This window comes from Scomber japonicus, chromosome 5, assembly GCF_027409825.1.
Source record: "Scomber japonicus isolate fScoJap1 chromosome 5, fScoJap1.pri, whole genome shotgun sequence".
NCBI lineage: Eukaryota > Metazoa > Chordata > Actinopteri > Scombriformes > Scombridae > Scomber > Scomber japonicus.
This window is the reverse complement of record NC_070582.1, coordinates 12,209,274-12,228,075: the sequence shown is the minus strand read 5'-3', so window position 1 is coordinate 12,228,075 and position 18,802 is coordinate 12,209,274. Positions and strand designations below refer to the sequence as shown.

At 38.6% G+C, this 18,802-nt stretch overlaps 2 protein-coding genes across 2 annotated transcripts; both read right to left on the bottom strand.

Moving 5' to 3' along the window:
• Nucleotides 1–507: 507 nt before the first annotated feature.
• syt18b (synaptotagmin XVIIIb) lies at nucleotides 508–3,867 on the bottom strand. The gene is made up of 5 exons (XM_053319864.1): nucleotides 3,723–3,867; nucleotides 2,569–3,569; nucleotides 1,782–1,938; nucleotides 856–1,016; nucleotides 508–702 (listed from the first exon to the last, which is right to left on the bottom strand). The coding sequence occupies exons 1-5, from the start codon at nucleotides 3,865–3,867 to the stop codon at nucleotides 508–510; spliced, it is 1,659 nt and encodes a 552-aa protein (XP_053175839.1).
• A 2,284-nt stretch (nucleotides 3,868–6,151) lies between these two features.
• On the bottom strand, nucleotides 6,152–16,943 carry LOC128358875 (AT-rich interactive domain-containing protein 3A-like). Its single transcript, XM_053319268.1, has 9 exons — nucleotides 16,849–16,943; nucleotides 15,541–16,152; nucleotides 11,252–11,326; nucleotides 11,088–11,160; nucleotides 9,511–9,694; nucleotides 8,610–8,860; nucleotides 7,955–8,209; nucleotides 7,768–7,857; nucleotides 6,152–6,954 (listed from the first exon to the last, which is right to left on the bottom strand). Exons 1-9 carry the CDS (start codon nucleotides 16,873–16,875, stop codon nucleotides 6,815–6,817), a joined length of 1,707 nt encoding a protein of 568 aa, XP_053175243.1. The 5' UTR covers nucleotides 16,876–16,943; the 3' UTR covers nucleotides 6,152–6,814.
• Nucleotides 16,944–18,802: the final 1,859 nt, after the last annotated feature.

The window sequence follows — 18,802 nt, the reverse complement described above, 5'->3', positions numbered from 1 at the left end:
AATAAGTTTTAAACTTAGCATTAGAGTATATAAAGTACATTTGTGTGTATTACATGCTACTCAAACATTGAATGAATAATAAAGTGTGTTGTAGTTGCAGGGAGGGGCTGAATACTAGAATACCTCTCGAGTACTTCTGGATATTAACCATTTTGTTATAATGTTGATGTTTAAATATATTGTTTTCTCCTTGTCGCTGGCAGAGAAGGTTGAAAGTGTTATATTTTCACTTGCCTGGTTCTCCAGAATTAAGAAACATTTAACAAAAAAACATAATTTAGCCTACAAACTCTGAATCATTTGCACATTCCTACAAGAAAATGCACAGGTTGATACACAGAAATAAGGCCATTGTAGATATTTTGTTGCACATATATCAGTTCATCAGAACTGCAGTCATTTTGACATACAAAGTTAGTCATTAGCTGTGTGCACCAGATGGAAAAGTTGACCGACTCCAATATGTCAGCACATTTTGAATACCCATTGAATTCAGTCCAGTACGTCTCATCCACTGGTCACAGTATAGTTTTCCCAGTTTGTGACTGAGCTCTGGTATAGATGTTCTGGTTGAACCATGTGCCAGCGTGTCTGCTCCACCTGCAGGCTGCACATGTCCCTCCAATGAGCTCGTCCTGCATCTGCAGCCTCTGCACCGATGAGGACTCGACCAAGAACTTTGCCCTCTGAAAACAGCTGAGTCTGTCACACAAAAAGGGAGATGGGCGTTGTGCCATTTTACTTCACGAGACAGGTACAATACAATTCAATTAGGCTACTCATATCAGTTTATTTAACAAATAATCATTTAATTAAATTGTAATCTGTAATTTTAAGATTCCAAAGCAGTCTTACATGCATGATTTTGAACTCCAATGTGAGGGGCAGCTGATGGATGTCTCCTGGAGGCAGGTCAAACAGGAAAGAGGTATTCCACACAGTACACGCCCCACCTTTAGTTTCTCTGCTGCCGATCACAAGCCCCTCATGGTGCAGATTGATCACCACCTGGTAATCTGTACACAGTTACATAAAACCTCATAAAGTCTGGAAAAAATGATTTTGTATTTATTAGTTACTATTAAATTACATTGGTCCCTGGAGAGCAGTGGCACTCTCACTGTTTTCATATAAACAAAATTAGAATTGAATTTTCAATCAGTGATTCTTTTACTTATTTATAAAAACATACACACAGAAATTATATCAAACAAGAAAAGTATTGGATGTGGGTAAAATAGAGGAAGATTTTGTCTCTCCCCATTGTAATTTAATTCTGTCTAATCTACTCTGTCTAAATATCCATTACTAAGTACTTTCAGAATCTGATACATAACAATTAAAATTATGTCCCCAAGTCAGGTTTATGTAACATATTGTGCATGAAACAGATATCATAATACCTAATGGCTTTGTGCACAGGATGTGCTTGCCGGCAATAAAAATAATGCGTAGACAGGCTAATGCAAACAAAGATTAGATCTGTCGGAGCAGAGATCCAGAGGAGATTGAAACATTTTCCTGAGGATTTTGAATAGTGAAGGATTAAACCACAATGTCATTAAAAAAAGGGATGATCTCTCACTGCATTGCAGTCCTGTAAAACCTAATTTAATCCTCTAAACATTAAAAGCAAACATAGGGAATTATTTTACCTCTGCCCCTAAAATGCAAAGGTTAGTTCTACACATGCAACTTACATAATGACTCCATGTCCTTAAGGGATTCCAAAAAGAAACACACTTTTTTATCAAATTGATGTCATTAGATGCTGGTTTTACCTGCTGCAGCTGGTGTTTGAATGAGGCTGTCGAGGTTATCTGCTCTGAGGACTGTGACTTTGATTTGATGGGCCAGAGTCTGATACTGAAGTAAAATGAAGATCTGTGGAGGACAGCTAAGCCCCTTAGAGATCAGTGGATCCTGGGAGATCAGACTCTGCAGTCAAAGGGCAAAAGTTCAGAGAGCAGAGAGGGATACTTCAATCAGGAGGAAATATAGCAAGAGGCTTTTCCTTTGTATTGTGAAATCACACACATTATCAGGGGAAAAACATTGTAATGATAATGACAACAGAAATCAAGCCCCTGTGTCCATATGCAACACAGTAAAATAAGAAAATTGAACAAAAATACTTAATTTGTCTCCATTTCTTTGTCTCCTGCTTATTTCAATAGATCATTCAATTGGAAACCTCCATGTAAAGTCTTCCTCCATTCAACTTAGCTTATATTTAAGTTGAATATGTTTACGAGCATAATTTGTGACATCACAACTAGTTTGGTGCCAATTGTGGTCAAATATGCAACTTGCATAAGTGTGATGTGGAGACTTGAAAGCAAACAAACACTGATAATGGACTTTTCAGTGCAAAAACAGATATCTTGTGTCCAGCAGTCACATTTTTGAAATTAAAAACATTAATTGTTTTTTTCAAAGAGGACCTTTTCATTCAACTTTTTGTGTGGAAAAAAATAAAAATATTTATTCCAAACACTGTATTTTCATATGTCTGGAGGGGCTGTTCAATCATTAAAAGTCACATTTATTAATTTAATGGATCGCTACCTTTTTTTTGTCTGGGTTAAGCTCTCTCATGAAATGAAATTCACGGCCTGATTTCCAGTCTCTTTCTCCACACTCGGCCTCCAGCTCACCCAGTGTGGTGCCTCTCTGGTTGGGTAGTTCCCGTGTGTACACAGCTACTCTAAGAGTGCACTTCTGGAGCTCCTCCACAGAGCTCACCTTCAGAGTCAGCACCCGGCTGTAGGGCTCTGGGCTGAGGCTGCTTTGGATAGAGGCCTGTGTGGGAAAGGGGTACAGAGGTGGCATGCTACCCAGCACAGACACATCCTCCAGTCTGTGGGATATCCCAGTGAAGCTGAGGAAAGTGATGGTCAGGGTTTGCTGCTCTGGAGAGAAGGCCATAGTGAAATGGAGGCAAGGTTTTGGTGCTATTCGCTGTTTGCAGCTGGAGCCGTAGCTTAGTGGAACCAGTGGGATTGGTTCTTCAGGCATAGAAGGAGAGACAGCACTGGAGCTGGTGAGTCTGCTGTCTTCATTATAAGATATACTATCCCCAGTCACAGTGCAGCGTCTCTGCAGAGCCTTACATGTTTTGGACAACAGTCCCAGTTTTGGAAATGAAGGCATAGATCTATGGCTGGGATCTATGGGTTTATAAAGTGGTGATGATAGTGGCTGGCTGAGACGGCGCAGGGAAAAATAAGACCTGTGATCTTTTCTCTCAGAGGCAGAACGCGCTAGATTAGGGAATGGCTGGGAGCTAAATTCACCCTCAGAAGGGGCAGGACTGGAGAATGTGGAGGGGTACTCCAGTGTATCTCCATCGAGCTCCTCATATTGCTGTCTGGACGTTGTTGTCGCAGCTGAGGGAGGTGGGCTCTGGGCAAAGACCACAGGTTCAGCAGGAGCTGTCACAGGTGATGTCACAGGTTCTTTGTGTTTTACTTGACAAATTTGACTTGTCCTCCAGCACAGAATACATCCCAGGACCAAACACAGGCAAAAAACGATTAGTCCAACCAGAAGAAGAATTTGGAGGTGAACTACAGACATAGGAGAGAACGATAAGAGCAATTACATAGAATTACATGTAAAAAATACTTATAATGTATCCCCATGCAACCCCTTGATTACATAAAAGTACGTGTACTGTTTTACCACAATTGCCTAAAATTATAGAACCTGTAAAACCATACCTTCCACTTGTTTGGTGAAGAGGACCTGCACAAGAAGCCAGAAGAAGAGTATGACCATGATGCCCTCGATCATACCCTTACAGCAGAAGAGCAGCACCGATTGCCAGAGGGGCTGGCCTGGGTATTCTTCATCATGGTAAGGCATTGTGTCAAAAAAAAGGTGCAAAGAGTCTGTATAAGCCTTTATCAGCAAATCATCCACATAGGCACAGAAGTCCTAATAAAAATGATAATTCACTTGACTGATAAAAATGCATTCTGCCATTAAATCCAGGAGATATCGCCACACGTATTTCTGCTTCAGAAGATCCATCAGAGCCATGGTTTTGGAGCGTTGGAGTCACAGAGGCACCAACATCTGCATCAACTACCATCAACACCAAAACATACTGAATAGCATCACAAGTTGCAGGTCTGGCCAACAAAATGAGAAACAAATCCTGTTCATTCATGGATGTCCCCAGATTTGAGAAAAAGGATTTCCTCTTTCATAAGTTATAGTTAAGTGTCTTTCCCTATTCAAAGATGGAAAATAAATATCCCCACACGGTATTCCTCTAGTCTTGTACCCGGACAGTCATTTCCTCATCTGCAGAGTGATTTGACTGGTATTATTGCTCCCTGGTGGGCGGGGACCGTGGGCGGAGATATCCATCTCATAATACCCCTCATTGTGCCTGCAGCATCTTCCACACTGTTCCAGATGCCACTCCAGCAGTATCACTATAGAATAACTATCCCAACTGTAAATCCTGCAACCCTTCCCCCGCGCCCTCATCCCCTGACCCATGAGCTCTCATCTCCATTAGTAGAGACATCGTGGGCCACATGGGTCTGCTGCAGAGTTCAGGAATTAATTCTCAACACAGACTCTCTCTGTACTTCCTCTGCCACATTTGATTTGATAAACTTAATGTGATGAATCGCATTTAGTGGAAAAACAAACAAATCTGGATTGCCAGAAATGTAATTGTTAAAACACAAACTTCCATTCGCAATTAAAAAAACAAACAACTATTTAGGAACTCTTTAAAATTGAATTAATAATTGTTCTCCACTCTTAGCTCCTCTTAGAGTATAGATGTCAATATGATGATCAATTGAAAATACTGAAACATTTGCAGGTTTGTGGATTAATTCTGCTTCCAAACCTGAAATGGTCCATGTGTCGACTATAGAGGAGGAAATGCTACCCCCATCTGGCCTTGCACTTATTTGGTATTTACTTATTTATTTGTATGTTTCTTGTTTTCATTTCTTGCTCTGCACTTATATTCTGCTACATAATTTTAAGTGCAGAAGCTCAATTTCTAAAAATAATGCTTTATTTACTTTGGTTTTATTTAATAATTGGGTAATTTTATTTTGTATTTTGTTCTATTTTCATTTATTTTCAGTGTTCTCTTTCCATTTACTTATCTTTTATGGCTGTATTATTCGTTTAATTATTTTAAAGTAGGTTTTAATGAATGTTTTTCTTTCAATTATCTTTATTTGTTTAGTTTACATTTACAAATCATATAGTTTTAATTTTGGCATCTTGGTGTAGATTTGTCTCCTAATACAGTTTATGCATTTATTAATCATTTGTAAAACTCTTTGAATTGCATTCAACTTGTTATAAAAAGGTATATAAATGAAGTTTAAGTGATTGATATGTTGTAAAAATCTTACTTTATTAGGCATGTAATGTAGCTCTTTCTTTAAATCGTGTATTTATTCATGAATGAAAAAGTACTAGGAAGTTCCTAAATAAAATACTGATGTGTGGAAAAAAATGGAGCCTTTCTACAGCACAAAAGATTGTTTTATTCCTCATGGCCACATATCCAAGAAATATGTTCATCAAAGACCAAAACTCACATCAACCTAGGTTTTTGTAGTTGTCAGGTTCAGTGATATTTGTTTGCAATGATATGTCTATTTGATTGTCCACATACAGTATATTACAGCAGATTTGTAACTCAACATTTTCTGCATTAGGAATTGCATATTTCTCTAGAAGAGTGAGGTAGCACTGTTTCAGCATTCAACTGTCATAAGCCTGAGGTCGGTAATGATACATTCACCATGTTTATAAAATCCAAACACAGCAATACTGTATGAGACAGTCTAACCTTGATGAGTCCCAAAAGGAAATTCCTGAGAAACTTAACCAGCATGGAAAGTCAAATGAGGTAAATGTTGTATAACTTCCATTGTACATACGGAAAAGCTCCCAGAAGAGACCTTGCATGTGATATTTTGCCATCATGTTACAACTGATGTGACATATGCATCATCCTTTCGAGGCAGAGCCAAATCATTAAATACAAATTAAAAATAAAATAAAACAAAACAAAATCTAAAAAAACAAACAAAAAAAAACAAGCTCCAAACTATTTTTTCTACATTTTTATGAACGTTTTTATGGTAACTGACGGTGCACATAATCCCTGAAAGTTGCTGTAATCTACTTCCACTCACAGCAACCCGTCACCAGTCAAGTTAAACCAAATATTTCCCCGAGAGGGTTACAATATGGCTTCAGCAAGATAGTTACAGATAGGAGCTATGGATTTTGAGCCAAGGCTTTTTTGGTCTTTATTGGCTGCACTATGGCAACCAAACTGCTATATTAGTGATGTTGATGGTGACAGAACTGTATGATAAACTAGCTATAAATGAAGTTGACACTCAACTGAGCATTGGCGCTTTTCTGGTCTAAAAACACTTCTGAATAAACCTTATGAAGCCTTTGAGAATGAATGTCACAATAATTCAAAAATCTTCACTAACAGGCACTAAGGTTAACTGAATTTACATGTGTAAGCCTTTTGAGGTTGCACATCATTGTCATATTTACCTGACTCATTTAAAGCAATTATTCTGTTAAACTAATTGAGTATCAGTGGTGGAAAACTTCTCAACCTGTTGCAGTTTTCCAAGAGACTGCACTGCTTGAATGAACAAACAGGAGGTCAAATGTAGACATCAATATAGTTATACAGTTCTTCTTTGACAAGAGAGATACTGCATGTGTATCATTCACTTAATTATTTTGCTATTGACAGATCAAAAAAGAAAGAAAGAAGGAAGGAAAACTGTGAGCCTTAATTTGGTCCCTTCGAAGAGGTGGAGGATGAAGAGGCAGGACTGTGAGAGGAGGAGAGGGCGCTGAAGCCGCTTGTTCCTGCCATAGTTACGGCCTGCGACACCACTGGAGCGGCTGACTTTTGGGCAAACAGCGTTCCTACAGTGCACAAATCAAAGAGAAGACCAAAATGTTTTTTTTTTAATTGAGAATAAATTATTACTACATATACTTATTAACCAGTACAAAGTCAAGAGGCTGTGATCACAATAAGCAAGCAAAGCACTGTAAAAGCAAATGTGTTCCTCATGTTCGCACTGTGGTGTCTGCCATACTATATCATGCCTCCTGAGACTGAAAACATGATTGCTGTCATTACTCTTTGGAGCCATTTCTAAACAAACTATCATGACCATTTTTTTCAGGTACCAATGAACATGTACCTGAACACTGGTGTGGCTCATTGATGTATTTTTAAAAGGTTTTGTATAACGGAGATCACAATATAGAGGAATATGATACATCAGACATTGCATATACACATGATTCTTGTAAGTAGGATCAGTCCATTGTTGGTTTGGCTTTGACAATAATGAAACAAACAATTTTTTTTAAGTGAAGGACAAGTTCAAAGTAGAATTGTTAAATTTCATTCTCTCCATATACAGTGATTAGTACTGAGGAAGATGTGCTCCTTTAGTGCTTGAGAGTACCCAATAGAGAAATAAATATGTATGAAATACAAAAAAACAGGTTGAAAAGTGAAATGCTGTAGTATTAAAGGAAAAGTAGAGCATTTAGGAAATAATACACTTTCTTCCCAAGAGTTGAGAGATGAACCGATCAATACCACTCTCCTATTTTTATGCTACTTGTAAAGTTAGAGCAAGTAAAGAAATAGTTCTATGTCTTAAGTAAACCAACGGTAAAGTCTGATATATAAATGTTTTTCCTTTTAATTCAATGGCTTACCTGAGTAAAGTGTACCATTGACTTCCACAGACACGCTGATACTGGCTGCTCCATTAGTGGAGACACTCAGAGACAGATCCTGTTTGCTTTCTGTGGGAGAACCAAGAAAAACTCACATTAATGGACTTTATTGTAGTTAATAAACTATCGCCATCCTATAATGTGCAGTAATGATGAGACAACTCACCATGTCCATTGTTGAGTTTGAGGTTCAAGGGGTTGAAGTGAGAGGCCATGGCCAGGAGGTTTTGTTGGAGGGCCTGCTGCATGAGGCGCTGCTGCTCTTCTGCGAGCCGCATCATTTTTTTCTCTGGACCATCAGCTGCTCCACGCTCCAGCCTTTCTCGGAGTTGCTCCAATGTGGCAGCTTGTGTCAACTGCTGCTGCCCGACAGCCAGGGCCATGGGCAGCCGGCTGGGTATCAAAGGGGTGGACGACTCATCTGACCATGCAAATTAAAAAGTTAAAATTATTTTAAATATAGCACAGAGGGAAAAAAGGAAATTGTATTTCCTTTTAATAAAATCATTGCAGTTTCTGAGATCATGCAATCCTGTCTGCATGGCCTGCAATAAATAACACTGTATGCTGAAACAGAACACTGTCAGTGGTGCTATAGTACTTGATATGAAACCACTAGAGGTCACAAATGTCCTTTTTCCACCTGGTTCATCACAAGCAACCACAGAAAGTTAAGGGTGGGCATTAAGACTAAATATGAGGAAAAAAAATCTAATAATCATATAAGATCCCCTTAAAAAGACATAAAATCTATTTGAACAGTTGCATTGCTTTAAAAATGTTTGATTTAACCCATCACAAAAGAGAAAATTATGTTATACCTGTGTTTCTCTTTAAATTTGGGCTACCAGATTGATTCACACCGTTGTGTGCAGTCGGGGGGGTTGGCATCGTGGGTGAAGAGAGGAGAGTGTGTGGAGCAGAGCTCGGGGAGGGAGAGTAGCGGTACAGACTGTTGGTGTAGCTGGGACGACGACCTTCTCTGCGGTTGCTGTCGATGGCGGCCTGCAGCTCACCTGGGGAACTCAGCCCCTTCTTCTCACACTCAAATGGGTATAGGTACTTCATATACCTGCAAGGAGTGTTTCAAATAGTCACATTTTCTGGTGCAAATTAAAACCATTTCAAGATAAAGAGCATCACTTGATAATTAAGTATTTCACGTCATGGGGTTAAAAGGATGTTTTTTGCTTTACTTAATCCAGCGTGAGGTGTGAGGAATATCACAGAAATTAAATAAAAATTGAAGAAAGTAAGTAAAACTGGAGAGCTAGCTTTTACATAAATTATTTTGTGGTGTGGATATACAATACCTTTTAATAGCAAGGACTATTTAGTGACTTACTGTAATGGTTTCTCAAAATGTAACAAATGTCTATTTAATTAGGTCACAAACAAGATGAAATCAATTAATGAGATATCGTGCTGATACTATAACAAGATTGTTTCATCAACCTCTATTCTTTACTTCACAAAGGGTGGATCACATGGATCAAATGGTGTAAAAATACAGATATTTAGTCTTAATTAGAAATGTTGTTATACTGTAAGTATTTCTCAGGATCTTACTTTTTACAGCTATTCAAATAGCCTTTTGTTTTACAGTTGGAGAAGTGTTTGAGACAGTTATTCAATTATTAATCATTTTATTCCTCTGATTGTGTCTGAACAGAAGATATTTCAACACTCGAAACATTGGAATACGATCTGAAAGACACCTACTGAGTGCGGAGGGTGAAGGCTGCGCTGGTTATGGATGTGGGGAGGTTGAGACCTCTTGTAATCTCCCTCCAGATCTTCTTGTTAATAACCTCCACCAGGCCTCCCTTCTCTGTCACAAGCTTATAAAGCTTGTACAGATCCAGCACCTGCTTTGCCATAATGGGGATGCGGTTCACAGGGGTTCCTGAATAAATGAGAGGATAAAGGCAATGAAATGTATTGATTTTCTTTGATTTGTACTCCTGTAGAGTTGCCACTAATAAGAGTAGCTTTGCAAGAGCACGATTAAAAAGGATAAGGGGTGTGGAGCAAATGGAGGACATATCCTGATATGCACACCTGAGGGCCTGAGGTTAATGTTAAGATACAATGGCTTAGCATGTATTATCTGTGTGGATATACTTGTCTAATGGAGCTTCTTTCAAATGGATGGGGGTGGGGTTAATTCCACAGCAGCAGCATTGTTGGTGAATTGTTTTTAGTGAAGCTGATTTTAAAGCCAGCACTGCTGACAATCACAGGGTCAACAGCTATCCTTTCCAATCCCGATTTAGAGTAAAGCCAATTATTGAAGTGGGCTAAAAAGCAGTTGCTGAAATAAGATTACTTTGTGTTTAAGGATAACACACGGCATACACACAAATGCTTACTTGACATGGCTGTGAACCCTGTTTATATAAGTGGAGATAGTTAAAGGTGTCCAACTGCATCTAACTTTGTTAGTTGATGGAGGAACAGTTGGATGAAATGAGCACAGACGAGTGTTTTTAACATGCATAATAGTGCTGGACAACTATAGGGTTAAAGTGCATAGACGAAAGTAAAAGACTGTGAATTTATGTCATTAATACAATCTAAAAAGGTAATTCAGATGTATTTCATTTCTATATGTGGAAAAACCTGCTGTGTTTTCAAATAAAATAACTTAAAAGACATTAAACCTGGCAATTACCAGAGATGTTTTATTTTGCCAAAACACCAAAAAACATTTGATAGATTTGCTTTATTTTCAGCTTCATTTACTTGATATGACTTGTAGAACAGGATTGAGTGCTTGTGGGCTGAAAACCAGTTAGTTTTGCTTTTTATACATTTGATAAAAAACAAGTAGCGTCCTTTGCTTTAAAATAACATTAGGTAAAAAGCAGTGCTTATGTTGCATTATCTAACTTTATTTATCTTTAATTTTTGCACTTTAGGCATCTGCATTTATTTCCAAATTGAATTTATAATAAATCACATACATTTTTTTTTTATTCCAGACTAAAAAAAGGCAGGAACCTGTCAGTTGACCAGCAGTGTATGATTGAGTTTTTTGTACTGAAGTTGACTGTTTCATTCACTTGTAGCTGAGCATGAATGAATGCCATTTATTTACTAACAAATAAGCATTTTGAAAATTTCACTGACATCCAAGAGGCTTTCTATCAGCAACGCCTAAAGATCGCCACCCTTTAATTATTTGACAGTGACTTGGGGCTGACAAAGTAAGAAAGCAACCACATTAATAAGAGCTCCCCTGGTTACTGACAAAAACAAAACAAGATGTATGAAACCAATAAAGCTACATGTCTTACCTCGTTTCTGCATGAAGACAAACAGCTGATCGAGAAACTCCTTCCGTTGTGGGTCATGATCCAGTTCATAAAGCTACAAGTTAGAAAGAAAAACCTTCATCAGCAACATGCAATGATGATTTTATGCTTTTTCTTGTTTACGTAAGTCCAACAAATCTACTGACCTTTGCAAAGTCCCTGGACGGTTCCCCTCTTACTTTTCCTCCATCGTTGTCCTCTGTCCAGATGGCACTTCCTCTCTGTATATGCACCCAAAGACACAAGAGAGAGCAGTTTGAACTGAATCTATTTTAATCAAGACAAAATCCCCAAGAGAATTATTTTTTTTAAAAACCCAAAAAACCCACTGAGATAATGCCATCCAACAACTTTTGTGACCAGAAACACTGCAAACTTTTCTGTCGGACTCGGACCAGAGGTTTTTGAGACAGGGAGTGGTTCTGGTTTCTAAATACATGTACATTTGTTGATTCATGACAAAAATTACCACTTAAGTATCCTATTATTTCAAACTCATCATGACTTTAAGAGACTGCTATATATTAATCTGTCTCATTCTCAATTCCTACACTTGTACTTTTTTAGCATTGTTAATTTGACCTTGTTATTAATTGATATAGCCATGTATTCTTATTTCATTCCTATTTGATCTTAGTTGTGCCTGAATTGATTGTGTATCTGCACTCGGCCACTATGGAAAATGAGGTTTCACACCCAATGTGTGTTCTGAGGTTTTAAATAAATAAAATGATGAAACTGTGACCTCAGTGAGATACCATACCTATTTAAAGCTTCACTTTATGTGTCACATTTTCCTAAAAGGACTCTGGACTTTGTGCTCCTTGCCTCTAAAGCTGTTTTTTTTCCCAGGACTGAAAGCACTATCAGACCCGTTCTGTGATTAACAGCTGCTCAGTGCAAGCATCTGGCTGTCTGTATTGCAGAGGTGGGCATACATTCATACATCTTTTTTCTTTTCTTTTTTTTAAGGAGTGTTACTTTAGAGTAGTAAAAGGGGGATTAATAAAAGACATCATGCTCATTAGGTAGTTTAATGTGACAAGTTAATACTCCATCACCTCCCCCCTTAACTTGACAGTTAAAGGTTAAAAATGTGATCGGAGTGCAGTGCATGTGCAACTGTGTGGAAAAGCCTGCTGAGAGGTTATTGTTCCGCTAACGCACACCAAGAGTCACGTGATGATGCAAGTACGAAAATGAAAGATGGCTGGTGGAAAACAAGGCCCATCTTAAGAATGGTCTGTGTTTAAAAAAACTCATTAAGTAGATGATGTTTTTCCTCTATTATTCCCAACATATTTATGCAAAATGTACATTACAGTGCATTTATTGTAAACCTTCTGTCTGCCAAGTTTCAGTTCCTTGATATCTATTTATGGTTTTTCTCTCTATAGGCTTAGGCTAGGTCATTGCTCACATGTCATGCACTTTATTCTCTTATATGAACATGTGTTATATTAAAACAAGCACGAGTGTTTTAGACAACAAAACATGTTATCGTATTTGACAGGAACAAATGCTTCATTATCTTTGTGGTTAATCAAAATAACAGGCTGTTTTTGTCTTTCCTTGTTTACCCTCATAACTACTTTACTTGATATTAGCATTTCAATGTATCATGTTTACCTAACACAGATAAGTCTACACACCACTACATACATAATGATACCATTTCACCATTTAACCTATAAAATACATGGGAACCAATAAACTGTAGGCTCCCAGTCCAACAGCAACTCTCCTCATGTTTACAGTAGAAACAAACCACAAATGCTGACACACAATCAACCCCTGCATCGTCTTTTAACGGCTGCCTGTGAACGCTAAGAGAGACTATTTTCCATTCTTCTGTTTTATCTGTTGAACTGGTTGAACTGAATGATTGTATGTGCCCACTTCACACATAAAACTCGGCCCAGTGGTGGCAGAGCTGTTGACACGTGTAATAGCCTCAGCTTAGAATTTCTAATAAAGGACTTCTGCTCCCCCTCAGCAGACAGCCTATTGATGTGAAGGTAGATAAACATCCCAGTCTTTTCACCATCAAATGGAAATAAAACCCATCCCCCCCTTATTGATGAGCAAGTGAGACCCACTGTGGATCTATTAACAAAGAGCTTTCAGTTAATTGCTCAGAGCTTTCACACATCCAGCCCTGGGAATCCTGATAGTATTCAGTATGTAGGTCAGGAAAAGGTTTCTTTTGTTTCATTAAAAAAGGCTAGTTTTATTAGGTTTTAGATCATTTTATACATTTAAATTCCAAAGTATGCTAATGTGTATTACTACACTCAAAGTTATTCTAAATGTTTATTTGTTCAACTGTTGAATATAAGAAATAAACCAAAACTTTATTTTAAATGTCCCATTGCTTTCCCCAACTATTGATACTAAACCAAAACTACACCGTATACTGAGCTTTATTAAATCATGCGGCTGCTGCGGCAGTGAAACAGTGATAGTGTATCATCACCAATTTTCAATGTAACTGCAGGGGGCAACAGATTTTTTAATCCAAATCAAATTATTGGACCTTTAATCACCCGTACAAGTCAAGATAATTTATCTGGCCCCTTGCTGAGCTGTGAGCTGGGTCTGAGAGTGAAGGGGGGGCCTCTTTACCCCCGCCTATACTACATTTAAGGGCTTTACAGTGGGACTGCACACAGGGAGAGAACAATGGCAGTACTGCATGGTGGAACTTGTACAACATCTTCAAAGATGTTTGATTTGCCAAGGAATGAAGAAGAAAGTTAAAAAGTAATAAAGAGGGGTGCAATTTAAAGAAGGAAGTAGGGTAACATTAGTAAATCATTGTTAGCATTTAAATCGGCCGCCAATTAACTAGCAAAAAACCCAATTTCAAAACTTTAACATTAACAGAAAGAGTGGGACATATGGACAAACGTACTACTAGATCTTAGACAAAATGTCCAGCTAAATGCAGTGATATTCCCCAGTTTGCAATGATTAACCAATGGTTTCTGTTCAGTCTGGGAGTAAACATGATTAGATGAAATACCAAAAGCAAACCCTGATAGGTTTAAATTCATTCCAAAGTTAATCGGACAACATGTGAAGATGTTTGCAAAGTTTTACACATATAGATCGCAGCTATTATGAAAAAAATTCAGGTTTAAAAAAGTCCTTTAAGCAAAGGAAAAAGCAAAATTAAAACCTGTAACAAATTTAATGTCAGTGTCCTACGGCTAAATATTGTGCTCTAATTAAAGTAAAAGAGATGTTTCTAAATGCCTTTAGGTTCTATATGGTGGGCTCAAAAAGGAAACACATTATCACTGCAGTGGACATATAGGATAATGTATTGATTACTCGGAGCTGAATTAAGCTGCCTCTTAGCGTTGCCAAGCGACAGCTAAATTATGCACAGATGTCAACTGAACTACAGTGACGTCAAATCGAGCTGTTCTGGGCCTGTCGAGATTTTAAAACTTTTTAAATGATCATTGAGCTGATCCCACATTTAATGTTTTGCCAATAAATAGGCAAAGGACATGAAATAGCTGTTAAATATTACCAAGAGGTTTATAAAACACTAGAAGCCATTCTGCTCCACTGAAACTACAGTAAGTGAACTTAATGGCTAGTTGCTCACTGGTATGCTGTGAGGCACTAGCTGTCCAGCTGTCCCTCTACCCACAGGCCTCATTAATCATAATGTATTGTATTGAAGTGGGGCCATTGCAAGGGAAACATACACAAAAGAGCCAATCAGATTGGCCTCGATAAAAAGGGAAAAATCCATGAGGGGATCCCCTGTTTCTTGCAGCATGCTCATAAAGATTTCATATTCAATACCTTTCTTACACGAGGAAGATACAGGGTAAGAGCAATCTTCCACCCTACCCAGCTATTCTTGACAGTGGTTAACCCTTGAGGCCAGCCCTGTTCATAAATACACTCTTGAGTCTGTTTCATTAATCCTCTGCTCTGATTTTAACCCCATCTCTGTCAGGCCCAAACCAGCTGCTTCAGTTAGGATTGGACCACAGCCAAGTCCAATTAGCTCGGCCAGTGGTGAGAATGCTCGTCTTCAAAAGTGTGAGACGTGAGATGACGTATGGTTGCAGGGAAGATCTCTGGCCAAGCCAGTAATTAAACTAAATCGAGTTTGGGCATCTTGCCAAAGGGGACACACTCCTTTCTTCGCATGCGAGGAAAGAAGAGGCCACAGTGAGCCTGACTCTCAGCAGGAATAAGTCAACGATTAATATGGAGGTAGAACACACACCGACAAAGAAGGAGAGTTACAGATGTTCATTTTCTCTCTGTAAAGTTTAAGTTATGTTCTGGCACCTTTAAAATGCTGCCAGAGATATTACAATGGATTTGATGAGATGAAAATATTCTAAGTTTTACTCTAAGCGGTATCAAAGAATTGATTTTGATACTTAAATCAAAGATAACTTACTTGTTTATATGGCTCATCATAGCCCCAGTCAGCGAACCCATTGGGTGATGTGAAGGAGTGCTGGCCGGCAGGAGACAGCAGCTCCTTCTCCTCAGGCTCCTGTTTTATAGCTGAAGGTGGAGACGCAGACAGTTGCTTCACAGCAGCTGACTGAGCTGTGGCGTAAGGAGAGAAAGAGAAACCTGGAACATGCTGGAGTCTAGGCTTCTTCTCCTGCTGCTGATAAGGCCCGCTGTCCTCATCCTCATCTTCTTCCATTTCATCATTCTCGTCAGGCTCCATCATCTCCTGTTCCTCCTCATCTGAGTCCTCGTCTTCTTCCTCTGCGTCTATTCCGCTTGGATGACTGTTCAGAGCTTGTTGAGCTGCTTGATAAGTCTGTCCATCTAGTTTGCCAAATATTGCAGAGTCTAGTCTGGTGCCAGATGCTCTCGCTGCTGCAGCGTGATGAGCAAACAGGAGCTGGGCTTGAAGAAGCTGTTTCTCTTGGAGGTTCAAATCCAGTTTGGCTGCTTGTTGTCTCTGGAGCTGCTCCATCATCGCCTCCAACTTCACCCCAGCAGGATTGGACTGGGGAAAACCGGCAGAACTGCTCTCGTCTGATAAACTGGACTATGGACAAGAAATACAAATCACAAGAAGGAGAAATTAATTCATACATTATTTAAATGTGCAGTGTCTGTTTGGCTCTGTGGTTTGGGTTTAATTTCACACCAGACCCCCCCCCTCTCACCCCCAGTTATCAGTTAGGCAAATGCATTCAACAAGTACACTGAATGAGGCAAATTTAACTTCAGCCAAATTGTTGTTTAAATACTCTGTATCCTGTATCTATGAAATTACATTACAGACCATGATTACCTTGAGGCGAAACGTTTTCCAAGAGAGTCTGGCTCGGCCTTTAAAAAGCGCATTAATTGTGGATTAAAGTGAAACAATGCCCAATGGCCTGGAACCATTTAATTAACGCATTAATTAACTCGAGGACAAATTAAAAACCAGGATACAAATGCTGCTCACTAACATTTGTCGAGTCCTCACTTTGTTAAAATCCACTAAATATACAGGAGAATCGACGATTAGGTGATTTTCAATCGATTCTTCGGTTGTTTGAACGCAAAAAAAACAACTTCGATTTCAACAAGTCGCAGAATAAATGTAAACATAAAGTCTACATAGATATTTATGATAAACCTTGAAGTTAAACAAGCACTACAGTGGAAACTACATCTAAAAGAGAGCAGATGTTCCTTATAATGTCTGCATTAATCGTCATTTGCGTGGGAGCAAACAGTCGTCGACACTCACCATTTGTGCTTTGGAGTAATCCATCATCGCCAACAGGTCGTGTCTAGTTTTTCCTTCTGTCCTCCGGTAGAAATAAATCGCATCGCATGACCTGTTTCTTTCCCTTTCCTTTCCTCTTTCTTTAACAGAGACGATTCTTCTGATCAAATGTGAATTGTAACCCTCTGCAGTGTGGAGGCCGGAGCGATCGGAGCTGGAGGAGGGGTAGTAATGCTCTGCGCTTTACCTCCCTGGTCACTGCGCATGGAAACTCAAACATCTTTGATTGTCGTTGGTCTACACCCCCCAACTTGGATGAATGAAAGGCCCGCCCCGTGCGTAAAGCTCGTAAAGTGGGTTTCCTTGCCTACATGGAGCAACCCACAACCCCTTCACAAGGAAATCCCACCCTAAAGCTGAAAAACACTGTACATTTGTGCGGTGATTGGGGTTACACGATCTCTGCTAAAAATACAACAAAGCAGTTTAGTCAAGCGCTGCATTCACATTACAAATGGGTCTGACCTCTCCACCCACAGGACGCTTTCTTCCCTCTTCACCTTTACACTGGTTGCATTTCACACTAGATGCAAATTCATTCTGGCTGTAAAGTCATGGCTCACTAGTCATTGTTTCAGGCAGTTTCTTTGGAGTAGGATTAAATAGGCTTACATTTAAGTGTGTAAAAGTGCCAAGACAAAAATGGGTCAGAGGTCATATGTTTAAATTAGGTGTTTCACAGTCTTATTTGATCCTGATGTTGTATTTATGGCAGATTTAACTTCACTTATTGGTTTTCTTGGAGCCCAAATAAGAGAAATGGCTGTTTTGACTTTTTGGTTGTCTACCTAATCACTACTCATAACAACATTTCTGGCACTTTAGTGAACATCTTGTGCTTCTATTAATAGACCGATAGCTTATGTTACATTGCTGGGAATCTGGCTTTCTTTGAATCACACTGACTCAGATCCCCTCTATAAAAAGCCCAAAGGCAGATGTTGACACATGCTGATCAGAAATAAAAGATAGCCTAATTAAGATCTCTTTTCCAGAGAGCTTGAAGCAAAAACATTGTTTAAAATGAGAAATAACTCATTGTTCCTCTTCCTGATGTTTCTTCCATTTTTTCTCCTATTAAGAGTTTTTTCTAGGCTTTTCTTCTTATCTGAATTGATGGGCTAAACTTGGAGGAAGTTGTTTGCTGTACAGATTATAAAGCCCTCTCAGGCAAATTTGTGATATTGGGCTATAAATAAAAATGAATTTACTTAAATTAGTCATACTTCAGCAGTAAAATGGTGCATTCAAGGACATGGACCAGGAAAAGGGCATTTACAAGAAAACAAAAGAGTATTCTTCACTAAGTTAGAGCAAAGCAAGTAATGATAAACTCAGGTTCTCACTCCATGATAATAACATTTTCCAAATATGTACTTTAATATTTAATATACAATTTAAGGAGGTGAGTATTCCAGATCATTTCTTTCTTTAAATAATTCTCAGATTCACACTAGGCAATCATCATCTTCCAGAGGTCAATTTCCAATCAAATACAAAGGTTTTACATTTACGGAAGTACTACTCTCATTGGGTTAAAATGTCTTTGTCCTTAAAGTCCCTTAGAGCATTTTTTTTAAAACTTTAATTTTGCTTTTTTAATATATGTTGACACAATAAACCTAGTATGCTTTTTGCTCTCACTGCAAAATTTTTCTTGTGTGTATTTGAGTGATTTTAACATTCTCATTTCGGGGGTTTGGGTCCCTAATACCTCAATATGAATCCGTCCCCTGTAATTAAATTTTTTCCTCTTTACATAAAAAAAGTCTGTCCTCAGTCTTTCTTGTCAAATATCATAACTTCTCTGTTCACACAGAACCACAATCACAGCGACACTGTAGCAGGAGAAGAGAGAGAAGTTTAGACTTTTTCCAAATAACAGAGAACAGTCCCTCTTACATTTTACTTGGTA